Source organism: Pleuronectes platessa, chromosome 20 (genome assembly GCF_947347685.1).
Source record: "Pleuronectes platessa chromosome 20, fPlePla1.1, whole genome shotgun sequence".
Classification (NCBI taxonomy): Eukaryota; Metazoa; Chordata; class Actinopteri; order Pleuronectiformes; family Pleuronectidae; genus Pleuronectes; species Pleuronectes platessa.
This window is the reverse complement of record NC_070645.1, coordinates 11,857,072-11,870,091: the sequence shown is the minus strand read 5'-3', so window position 1 is coordinate 11,870,091 and position 13,020 is coordinate 11,857,072. Positions and strand designations below refer to the sequence as shown.

General features: G+C 42.3%; 1 protein-coding gene across 1 annotated transcript; it reads left to right on the top strand.

Annotated features, from left to right (window-relative positions):
* Positions 1–483: 483 nt before the first annotated feature.
* Positions 484–13,020, top strand: dap (death-associated protein). The gene is made up of 4 exons (XM_053412345.1): positions 484–705; positions 2,250–2,358; positions 8,440–8,482; positions 11,447–13,020. Exons 1-4 carry the CDS (start codon positions 645–647, stop codon positions 11,564–11,566), a joined length of 333 nt encoding a protein of 110 aa, XP_053268320.1. The 5' UTR covers positions 484–644; the 3' UTR covers positions 11,567–13,020.

The window sequence follows — 13,020 nt, the reverse complement described above, 5'->3', positions numbered from 1 at the left end:
GTGTGTGTGTGTGTGTGTGTGTGTGTGTGTGTGTGCGCGCGCGTGTGCGCGCATTATATTTGCCTTTTGCTTTGAAAAACTCTGTTTTTAAAGGTGCTATAAATATCGATATACACACACTATAATATAATAACAATAATAATTATTATATTCATATATTTAGCACTTCTTCAAACAAAGTGATAACAATAAAAACCGTCATAAAAGAAAAAAAAACTAATATTTTAGCAAAACCTCCCATTACAAAAATAAACCTAATTTGGTGAAAAACAGTGAATGCAATAGAACAACGGTACATTTACAACTTTGATTCAAAGGAAGCGGACCCAGTCTGCACATCATGTATACATTTATATAATAGTCCGATATATACGCGTTGAAATATTTATATCATAGCAACTCCGGGATTGTGACATCACATTGTACAGCCGCATGAGAACCGACGTCAGCGCGCTCCCTGCGTGCCCTCGGCGCCCCGACGGGTGGCGCATACGTCATCACGCATCGTTTCCAAACAATACTGAAGGAAAAGCCACGTTGACGGTCCAGACTGAAGTGAGCTCCAGAATAACGCTGCAAGGTTCGAGTCGCGTCCCCACGCTCCGGCTCCATCACCTCGCCTCAGAGTCCCGCTCGCAGCCGACATGTCATCCCCGCCGAAGGAGAAGGAGAAGGTGGAGACCAAAGGAGGACACCCCCCTGCAGGTAAAGATCCACGGGCTGTCCGTGCTGCTGCTCACAGCCTCACTCCAACACGAAGGCCTTTGCTTTCTGCAGGACCTCGCAGCTAAAAATCACAAATCACATGACAGTGACTAACACAGAGGCTGAAGCGGCTGCTGACAACGTGGCTGCGCTGTCACGCACGCGGACACTGGGATCTGCGTCGCTCGTACATTTTGTGCATTTCCTCACTTCCTGATCCAAAGGGAGAGCTCTGCAGCGCCAGTAAAATAAACAGGGTGTTCCTGTGCTCTTATATAAGGGTTTTATATGTGTAATGGTCTCTGCATGGTGGATGACTGCATGGAGGTCATGGGGGGGGGGGGGGAGAAAGATCCTAAGGTGTACGTGGACATGAGCAGTGTGGCAGGGCACTGGGCCACAGCAGCTGCGGGCCTGATACTGAGATAACGAGTGGGACCTCGCTCCCAACCTGTGATTACAGAGGAGGCCCGGAGAAGCAGTTTAACCAGGCCTGCAGGTGTGCTACTGTCTGTGTGTGGCCACTGACATTATTACTACTATTAACTGTGGAGACGTCAGAAGTCCTGCAGCTGCTCAGAGTTCTGTCTCTTGCTCAAGGGCACAAGTCGTTTAGATGAGGGACTCACTTCACACTAGCTATGCCTCCCTGTTGTACTATTTTCCAATCTAATAGTATCTGGATAAAACATAATACAAGAGAGAACAAACATCATGGTAGAGCCTCTAGTGAGGGATCCCTCTCCCTTGATGGAGGCGCTGTGTGTAACAGACCATATCAACAAGATACCAGTATTTACATGATTCTCTTGAAAAGACGGAGTCCAACGTGCATGGAGAGATTCATTAAATTCATCAGTCGGAATCAATCCAGGATCAGCTGCCACCACGATCCACAAAATTATGATTATTTTTTAGTAAGTATAAATTATCTTATGTTACTCATCAAGTTTTAATGTTCGCTTGACAAGGAAAGCACAAAATGCTATGTTCTATTTTAGTCTCCAGACTCAACATTGTTTAAGTAGAAACCTATGGAATCAAACATTTTATAGTCTTGTATCTTTATTAAAGGAGATTTGGACAAATAAAATTTAGAACTTTTTTGCAGGGGGGCTCAGTGACTTTGATTGGTCATATCTATCTTCTCCTCACAATGCTGTTATGTATGTTTAATATTGTGGAGAGCATATAATGCTCAGATGAATATGCAGCTGGACAAGATTATTGGGTTTTTTTCAGATCCATTTCTCTGTGACCTACATTAAGGGAGATATGACCAGTCAAAGTCCCAGAGTCCCTCTAGAACGTTTCTTAGCCCATGTCTCCATTGATTAGGATCACTGATTCTTGACCTGTTTCCATAGGTTTCTCATGTGACCAACTCAACAAGTCACATGTCATTAAGATCCACGTGTCTGTTTAATATCAATATCTTTGTATTTCCTAATTTTTCTACATTTAAAATGAATAACACTTCTCTTGAGCTCTTGAGGTACTGGCCTTTCTTAATGGTATTTATCTTCTTTGCTGGTGTGTTGCAGTGAAGGCAGGAGGAATGAGGATAGTGCAGAAGCACCAGACGGCTGCCATCCCAGAACCACTGCCCAAACAAGAAGAAGAAGAAGACGACGAGGAGTACGTCACCATCAGGTAACAAACCCACGCAGTCCTGCAGAATGACCACGTCACACCACCAAAAACAAACACAAAACCAACCACAAAGAGCTAAATCTACTAGAAGAGATGTCAAACGATCAGAGAAAAGACTTGGCCAGAAAGATTTTGAACAATTGCAAAGAGACACAAACAGCTGCAGACATTTCCTAAGTGTTTCCAAAAGGACCACAAATAGACTCTGGGACTACAAAGAGAAAGATACTAGATGCGCACAATGACTGTGAAGAGACAAGAAAAACAACTGCAGAAAGAAGCTTAATGACCACAAATCACTGCCATGTCACCTCCAAGTTTGAGTGTTCTCAACCTCAGGAGAGGTGAGGAGCACGTTGTGTCCCAATCCGTCTGTGCACAAGTAAAACTGAGAGAACATCGAGTGCAAGACTTTACGATTCCATGGGTTGTTAGTAAGATAGAACTCCCACACATATAATAAACAACACACCACGGCTGCTCTCACGTTTCAGTGGAGCTGCACTGTATGACATCCTGCTGCAGACCCCTTGTGTGCTGTTGCCACAGCATAGACGACTAATTGAGTACACAACATAATTGGTGCATAATTACAGCATTAACATCTACAACCCATTTAGCAGTTGCTGTTGTTTCCTACAAGAAGCCTCGGCCTGCATGTTTTGCTAGAATCCATTGTTTGTACCGTGGTAGAACAATTGTGAGATTTGGGCGGCGCACGTTCATGCTTATTTTCAGTGGGTGTGTTTTTCCTCTCTGAAACAGATATGAAGAGGAAATCAAGTCTTTTTGTTTTTTAAGATGAAGAATTCATATTTTATATAACACATAATATTGGAAGACAGAAATGGAAAAAGGGGTCACCTATCTATATTCTTATTCAAGTGTCCGTCCAGTAGAAACTTCTGGAAATTGTAATGACTTTTAATTTTCTATTTAATTCAATGCCTTTATCATCATTGCACAGTGGAATGGGAAATTGCGTGTCCCAGTAGTACAGATGGCAACAAAACTCAGACAGTTTGTAGTCTAATAAATCAATATGACAACCAACAATTAACAGTATAAAAACTTACACCACAAACAAAACATAGTAAACTACTTCAGGAAGAGCAAAGTGGCTGCATCTGTTCATAATATTTAATTAGTTTATTTAATTATTAAGTCCTTTTAAATTTTTGTTTGTGGTTTAAGGCTGATATGACAATCCAAGCTCACAGGGTAAAGCACATGGAGCATTTAAGACGTGTGCAAATCAAATTTTGCTGCTTTAACTGTGGAAACTACTTTTGATTCTAAAAAAGAAAAACACTTATGTTAATTCACATATTTGTCATTTTAAATGAAAATCAAATAACCACTGTTCTTTTTATAGAATACTGATTACGCCCACATACGTCTACTCAATATTCATGAAGGCCGGTCGGCCGTGTGCGTATTGGTACAGGTGGCATGTTCACACCACCTATCAGTTGGTGTGTGTATTAATGAGAGGTGATAAATGGGAACTGACAAGCAGTGCAGCGAGCAGGGTTCAAGAACATTGCCAACTGTCAAGAATTTCTCTGTGTATGTACATGCGTGCAACCTCACACAACAGTCCAAAACCCAAATATATTCAGTTAACAGTGAAATAAAGCAAAGCAAGGCAGCAAATACTCACATTTAAGAAGCTGAAAAAGACTAATATCAGTCATTAAAGTTAAATTAAATATAAACTTTATTATTTGTGAGTGGGAAGATGTTCCAAAGGGCAGAAACTTCATGAATCAGCATTCACATTTCAAAGAAATGGCTCCCTACTGTTTTTATGATTGTATTATCTTCTTTATTCCTTGCTTTGCTTCTCACTTAGAGATGCAACGATAGAGCAGCCAGCGAAATGCCTGATGTAAAAATTCAATATAGAGTTTTGTGGGTGGAAAAAAAACGGTTCTGTGAACTGGCTACAGAGCCGTACAGTGTTTAATAGCAGCCTGAATATTTATTCTGCCAAATATTTCCTCTTTATACGTTGCAGTCAGAGAAGAGGAATCATGACTGGGGCTGTGAAAATAAATTGTATAAATAGTGTGTTTTAATCACGGAGGAACCCCATTTTAAATCGGCCTTCAACTTGATTAACTCCCTTTGGCCCGGCTAGTTTACCTTTTCCCCGTGGAATGCTCATCTTGGGCTAAAAATTATGTGTTGGCTCCTCCAAGATAATATGCAGAGCACCTGCACAGCATCAATAAATACAGTCGGTGAAACTCTCTCACACACACACACACACACACTCTCTGTCCCTCTCTGTGTCACGGTGATGGACGTCTAGCAGGTGGCTGCTGGGTAAATTTCACATTAGTAGCAGCCAGTGAAGCGTTGTAGTCAGGGGAAAACCTGCCGCACCCAATCTAGCTGAGATGGACAGATGGGGCAAAGAGGGAGAGATAGGTGGCTGGATATGGCAAGGAGGAGAGGGAAGGATTATTTTGGTATGGCGGCCAAGGGATGCTGTGGAGATTGAGATGCAAAGAGGCATTCCTCAGTACGAGAGGGGGTAATAGAAGAAGGGAAAGGTTTGCTGGGGGGGCTTGAGATAAGGGCAAGATGGCATATATGGAAGCAAGGTGGTGCCCCAGCAGATGCTTCTTGCTCACCACCCCCCTTTTCCATTGGTCAAAAAATCCTACTGAGACACATTAACAATGGGAATGGATTCAATCGGATTTCCCCAACGACAAAACTCTTCTACTGGCAATAGGAAAGAAAACAATTGGCTTTTTTTGTGTTTTTTTCCTGCATTTGTGATACAAAGTGATGTTACAGTGAGAGTTTGAGAAGGAGGAGATGGTAAAAGGAGCTAAATAGATTAAATGTGGTCGTTTCATCACTTCAGTGTGTGATGAGACTATCTGTGCAATGTGTAAAGACAACATGATCACGGGCCACATGTCTGTTTGCGCTGTCACCTCTCCTACATGTTTGGTCGGGAGGTGAATGTGTTCCCAACATTCAGAAAAAGATGGGCTGGTGCTGCGTGTGTACGCGTTCCACGGTTGGAAACTGCAGTCGAGTGTGCAGGAAGCCGACAGCTCATGGTTAAAAACTAAAGTTGAGAGGAGACAGGCAACAGGCGTAAGTTTCTATGGCAACCACCACCTCGCCCACGACAGCAGGATTCCTGCTCTGCTGAGGCGGACGGAGAGAGACGGGTGGGGCAGTGTTGGTGGTGAAGCTAAATATAGACACAGTGAAACCTGGGAAAAAAGCATTCATGTACATTTTACTCTTTGAGTTATTTGTTCAGATTTGGATCTTGTGCTGTGTCTCCCTCGCTCTTCCTTTGTCTCCCTCGTTGGCCTCCTTTCCTCCAACTCTTCTCCTCATTTGGCACAAAGCAAACTCCTCACCAGAATTCCCCACAGATCTCTACTGCCCCCTGCAGGCCCCCCTCTGTCTCCGGATGTAGCCACACAACCACAGCAGATATCTGTCACTTTTGCTTTGTCTCGTGTGCCCTTCTCGAAGTATGGCTTTCCTTCTCACCATAAAGGTATAGAGGGTTTGGTTTCGTATAGCAAATGCTTTTGTGTTGGGTCTAGATTCAGGTCTGGCAGCGCATCGTGCCATTTTCTTAATCTGTGATTAAATGTCTTCAAACTGATTGTCTGCTGTCTGTTTGATAACCATCAAACATAAATATGTGATGTGTCTTTACAGTATCTATATATATTTAACCACCAGTCAAGTGTAGCAGTCTGTCTTACTTTAAATAAAGTGTTTCATACTTTTGACGGAGTCTCTCTGACAGGCTGACACATCACTCATGTTTTGTCTCTCTCACACATCTGACGGCTCCATCTCTCAGGCCTTAAAAACCCCTCCAACAAAAGGCAATGTTTGACACTAACAGGATTCAAATGCAGTAGTTTCACACCTCCCCTCCCTTTGCAGTCAGTATTGCAGGATTTATCCTCAGATTGATCAGGGTGCCAGACCTTCATCTCAACAGAGACATGTGAAGGCCCAGCATGCAACCCATGTGAATGTCATACCTCACTTTAGATGCTGTTACTCTACATATGTACTATACGATATACAGGTTTTTGTGACTCGTAGAAAACCAGCTGACTGAGCTGTTTTCATCGTTGTAGGAGCTGAATGTTTACAAGCTAGTTTACAGCTAGAAGCGCTCGTTGGATTACATGAGGAAATCTGGGATCTCGTATTGCCAGCATGCCATTTTTCTCTTAACCACCATGGGTGTAATAAAAGCAGAAACTCCTCTGCAGCATGATCCTCCACCAGATGAACGTTTTTCTACATAAACATACGTAATCAATCTCTCATTTCTCGGATTGTTCTTCATCTGACTTCATCTATTCTCTAGTTCTGTAGCTCATATATTTTTGTATTATTTAAGATGACTTTGTAACCAAATGTTCGCTAGATGCCTCAGAATTAAAATGAATGAGAAAAACATTGCTTATACAGTATTTGCTCTGGTTTGGTTAATTTAATTGCTAACAGGAGGAAACCATAGTGATACACACAGCACTTCTTAACAAATGAAGGCTGTGGAAATTCAACAGGTCTCTTCTTTGACGTGCTCTCAGAGGATCCCACGATGAGACCATGTTTTGAATTAACAACTTTTTCAAAATTTCATTTACTCCAATAGTTTAAAAATAGAATATACTTGTAAAAATAATGAGCCTTATAATGGATCTTAAGGCCAAGGGCCCCCATGGCTTCAGGGTGAGGGGCCCGTGCCAACTTTGTACTGATCCACCATTGGATGGGTTAATGACATGATTCTTATTGGGATCCGGCAGAATCAATATCAGGCCCGTGATTTGAGAGTAAGTAGATCGTCTGGCATGTAGATACCAAAGGTAACCGCTTACTAAGTGTCCATGTGTTACTGTCTGTATATCTTAGCTAAGCATTTGTTCGTCCAACTTAAAGGCCTTATACCAAACCATATGTTAAAGTGCGTGTAGGCAGGTGACATCAGGCACTCGATTTGATAAGATGTGTATATTTCCCAAACCCCACATTTTACAAGTGGTTATTAAGGAATTCAACATATCCGAGCATTAATCTAGCAGCAGGGTAAATACTCTGAGATAAGCGGCAGAGAAAACTCAGTGCCAAGATGTTGATTGAAGAGATCCATTTCTAAGTGATTCGCAGATGTTTTGGAATCCAAAGTCATGTGGATTCCGACGGCTGAGGTTGCACTTTGTCCTCCGTGTCCGAAACTTTGAATCTTTTCATAATATTTAGGTTGTTAATGGGGTGAGCTCGGAGCTGGACACGCTTGCTGTTATAACTAATGTCTTTGACTGGAGTTTTGAAGGTGGCTACCACAACCGTATTCTTTTGCCCGTGGGGGGGTTGACTATGTCATAAATTTGGACGCCGCTCGTTTGTCATGTCAAGGTCGATACTTACCTCGGGTTCCACATTTCTCCTTCTCAAATTTTCCCTCCCTCCGTCCCTTCCTCTACGTCTGAGTGAGCGCTCGGCTCCCTCTCCCCCCCCCCCCCCTATCGTTTCCCACTGCCCTCCTTCTTTTTGCTCCTATGTCCCTGTGCCCTCTCATCTCTCCATGCCACTTCCCCCCCTCCTCTCTCCGCCCTGACCTGCCTTCAGCCTTTATCTCCCTTCTTCTAATTTCCCCTTCTCCTTCCCAAATCCTTTCTTTGTCATCACCTCCCTCCTTTCCCTCTCTCCCCTCCTCTCCTCCTGTCAAGCTTTCATCCAGAGGCAGTGAGCCTCGGTGTTTGGCCAGGATGATTTGGAGCTATTTAAGCTACTGGCAGGTCCATCTGAGTGTGTGTGTGCATGTGCGTGTCTGTGTCTTAGTGAGAAACACTGTGGGTGTTATTTGTGAGGACAGGTGTGGATGTTCGTGCTTTGGTGTTGGGCGACTTCTTGGGGGGAGCTTGACGTAGCCAGATGGGTAACCTTTCAATAGCACACAATCACCAGAGAGAAAAGCCAAAGATACACACTCTGCTCAATGTCCACCATGTTGTTCTACTGATATGTAATTTTCATTGTTTCTCTTTCTCTCTCTTTCTACTGTAGTCCACCAAAGGCTCCTGTTATTGTGTCTGGAGTGGTTACAAAGGTAAGAGACACACACACACACACACACACATACACACAACGCCAGTAATGTTGAAGTAAGCACTATGAGCCGGTTTGTATCTGGGTTATGAGCTCTACAGGGAGAGGTAGAGGCTCAGTGTTGTGATAATAAGAGAGAACAGTAAAAAAAAAAGGAAGAAAAATGACTTTTTTTTTCTCTCCACTGATGCCAAGTGCTTGATGACTGTGTGGGAACGGTTTGGTCTCAATCTATAATATTCTCATAATAATAATGGCTATTTGATTAAATGTAATACTAGCTGTTGTAGTATATTTTGTTTGTAGTCTCCTAAGACCTAACACCATACAAAGTTACCACCACCACATTTTGCAACTTCATAAATTATTTTAACCGACACAGCGTCAACAAATTGTGTATGTTACAGTGGTACAGCCACACTTTGAAAAGTGGGTTAAGTCTGTGGACAACTTCAGCCATTTTGCACAGTCGCATATTGACGGCTTGTCGTCCTTATCGGAGCAAAAAGCTTTAAATCAATACATGCTCGGGGTAAGACGTGTTTCAAGATTATGTTTGGGTTAAAACGCACCACTCTGGAGGAATGATATAAGAGGCATTTGAATGTTGATAAACACTTAGAAAGTCCCTCATTAAAACCATAATTGATTGGTTAGAATCCCAACATAGAAGGAATAAATGAATACGAGAAAGTTTTAAAGAGAAAATAAATGTTGTTATAATGAGAATTTGTGATAAATAATAAAAGCAATATTAAATACTTTTCCTAATAGGAGAGATATATTGATAACAAACCAAGTTTAGTTTTACGGATTTTTGTGCATGTAGTGGAAATAATTTGATAAATTATCTTAAATACCCATAATTTGATTGATAAAATATAATTAGAACAGAGTTAATTTAGAATTTATTTCAGTTATTTTAAGATGTAGGGTTGGGCAAGTAGGAGTCATGGTTAAAGTAGAGCGAGGAAATCAAGGAAACGGCAATGTAGTGTCTTCCCTCTGAAGTCATGTGGACTTGCGTGTGTGTTTAGAAAAGTGTCTGATTGGCTGAATGGCTCTGTGATCTGCCCTGTGTGTGTCTGTGTGTGTGTGTGTGTGTGTGTGTGTCTGTGTGTGCTTGCAGAAGATAGCGTCGATATCAGTAAGGTGGCAGGCATCCCATTTATCCCCCCTGATCCTCCTCTTGCCTTCCCATTTGCCCCCCTATCACTGCCATCAAACCCAGAGGCAAGCAGTGCACAAAGCCTCAGAAAAGCCTCCTAGGAGCTAAGTGAAACCCTTGTGTGTGGCCCCTGGGACTTTACAAAAATAAAAAATAAAACATTTTCTGGCTATGTATTTTCTGTTTTTCTCTTGAACGGTAGAGCGAGGCACTAGAACTCTGTCGTCTAATAAACGTTATGGGATGAGTCTGGTCTAAGTTCAGACCTAGAAGCTGGTAGTCCTGCTGGGACCTAAAAGGAGTATTTTCATTCTTTAATTTGTTCCCCTTTTAATGTACTTTAAGGAAATGGATTGTATAAAAAAACTGCAAATATGCTATTTCTTCTCCAGATAGATTGAAATAGGGAAAATGAGGTAGGACACCAGGAGTCGTAGTGTGCCGCAGTAATGGAGTTAATTTGCTGCATTCCCTCCTGTACGTCTGCATCAGTGGGATGGAGATAAAGAGAAGGTAGAAGCTTCAGAAGAGAGGAGAGGGCCCTAATGGAGGTCAGATGCTTCCACGTCCCCATACAGTTGCTATACAGTAGCTGTGGAATTGGCTTTAAATCAAAGGAACACACATGTGCACACTGTGAATGTTTTGTGCCCACCTACACATAATGTGCAGACATGCAGGGGAAAAAACCAGTGCACAGCCGCCCATACGGAACACAACCGTGCAGAGGGAGGATTAGGGTCAAGCAAGGATAGGGTGGGCGAGTAGAGTTCAGGGAAAGGCTTAAAGACGCAGCTGATGTGTGTGTCTGTAAGTGTAGAGCATCGATTTAAGTAGGCTATATAACTTTATCCAAGTGGAAATCCGAAGAACTCAGAATATAAAAGGAACGGCGTGTCAGGTTATATTATATTATTAACTTCAAATATGGCAACATCTGGACAGATGTACTGTAGTTCACTATTATAAATTATCGTCAATAATAATGATCTTAATTGTGTATGCAGCATACCAATGTGTGTTTATTATGAGAGCATCATATTTGTTTTATATTACCTCATATTCATGTCACACGTAAGTTTTCACAGACCAACATTGTTAAAGCTCTGAAAACAAATGTAATAGAAAATGTGTGTTTCTTCTGTTGATTGAATTCCAGATGTTTTATCTATGTTTGATGGTCTTAGTGCAACAACCACATCACTACTGTACTGTTTAGTAGTAAAGTGGATGAATATTAAATGGAGCCGTACGTTGTTGCAGTGGCAGATTCTTTGCAGACGAGTTGCAGCGAAGCTCGTGGGTGGTGTCAAGAGGAAGTTCAGATTCAATCAGCTGACAAATGTATGATCACCGGGAGTGAGGCGAATGTTTTCCCTCGAGGTTTGAGCGCCGAGTCGCACCATAATGAAAAGAATCTAAAATATGAAGCTCTTCGTGTGCAGTTAGTTTAGCCGCTGTTTCTTTATCCTTCATGTGATGGGAAACTGCTTCAAAACTGCAAAACCGATTTGGTCTCGTGTGACGTTTCAGCGTTTTACTTCTGGTCATTTTGGGAGCAGCTTCATCTTGTTTAGTGAACACTATATGCTTGAACTAATAATAAGGCTAGGGCCTGTGAGGATTAGCGTCTAAGCCTTTTATACCGTGGACCTGAGAGCTCAAACAAACACAACACATTCACATTGAGGAAATATCGTGAGGGTTTTGAGCTCTCAGGGCCCACCGTACTTTTGTGTTGAAAGTCTAAGCTTTAAACGCAGGTGATTCTCCTCTAACTGACTCTATTCTGTGCAGGGTGACAAGGACTTCACCCCAGTTGCTGCCCAGGTGGCCCACCAGAAGCCCCAGCCTGGTGTCCCCAAGCTGCCCAATGTCCAGCAATGCAACCAGCACATCCACCAGCCCCGCAAGTGAGCCAGGCACCAGGCTACAATGGCTCCGCTAACTCCACCAGCCGGCCTTCCCAAGGGAACACACAGGATGAAGAGGTTTCCCCACTTGGCACAGATCTCCCCCTAAATAATTGAAGTATAATGTTTTGCGAGCCTTTTGTCAGCAACAGGCGCCTGATGCTTGTATAGACATTTTAGAAGTCCCACTCTTTATACCCTTGCTGCAGTGGTGCAACTAAGTTCTGCAATTTTGGATCCACTTCTTAAGAGAGGTTGTTATAACAGTTGTACAGTCTTAATATGGTATAAATGGGCCAAAGGTCTTCTAAAGTGGCTATTTTACTTGGATTCAATTGCTGAAAAATTGGTCTTATATCTGAGTCTCTGGGGGCAACTCCCACTCCACCGATGTGCTCACAAATACCACGTTACCGCAACCAGCCAATTACAACAAATCTGTCAATCAGGCCAACTAACCAACCAATCACCTTTCAGTGATGAGCCCAGGCTCCAGCCTTCTACCAACAAGCTTCCCAGACCAAAAGAACCAATCGACGAATCCAATAGGTGGACAGACGTCTTGCACTGTCGCCACAAACCAAAGCATCTATCTAAATTGCAAGAATCAGTTCGATGCCAGTGCATCACTGAGACCGTTGCCAAAGTGCATGTGCACAGCCTGGACCAGAGGAAGTAGAAGTAGAGCGTGGCATGAGAGCACTAACCCGTCATTAGCCCAAATGCTGAGGTTACCAGCGACTGACAAGCATTCCTTATGATACCTTCCCCCGTATTCCCAACAGAAATATCCATCAAAATATAGATTTGACTCATCAGCAATCAGAGTTTAGAAATATATCCACACTAGAGAAGCAACTGATTTAATAAATGTCCAGTAAGAATAAAAGAGACGGCCCATTTTTCTGTAATGATGGACGTCATTACCCAAGTAGTTTCCTGATGCATGTCCTTAATGTTGTGACTCAATATGGCTACTTACAATTATAGCAGAAGTAAACAATGCTAATTCCCTCTTGCTACAGTGTCCGCCTGTTCTTACCTTTAACACAGGAGAGCCTCTCTCTCCTCTGATCCGCTGTCCTAGCAATGTCTACAAATATTAATGCAAACCTGCTTCGTAGCCAAAAACGTCCACGCTGTGCAGCGCACGCAAACACGCCACTTCCCTTTTCCTTAAGCACCCATCCCCTTACACTCAAGTGTCATTTGTTGCAACAACAAAAAATGTTCAGGTTTCCAAGAAGGAACAAAAGAAAATAAATTTACCTTACCAAGAATGAATGATTTCGTATGTTAATTTAATTAAGATTAAAAGAGTTTTATTTTCGTTTTGCTTTCTGTTCTTTTTTTTTTTATTATGAGTAAATTGTTCAAATTGTATAAATCTTTAGTCGATGAGTGGACTTGGGTAGTAGGTGTGGTTGTCATAGTAAATAAAGATATGGACTATCTTGA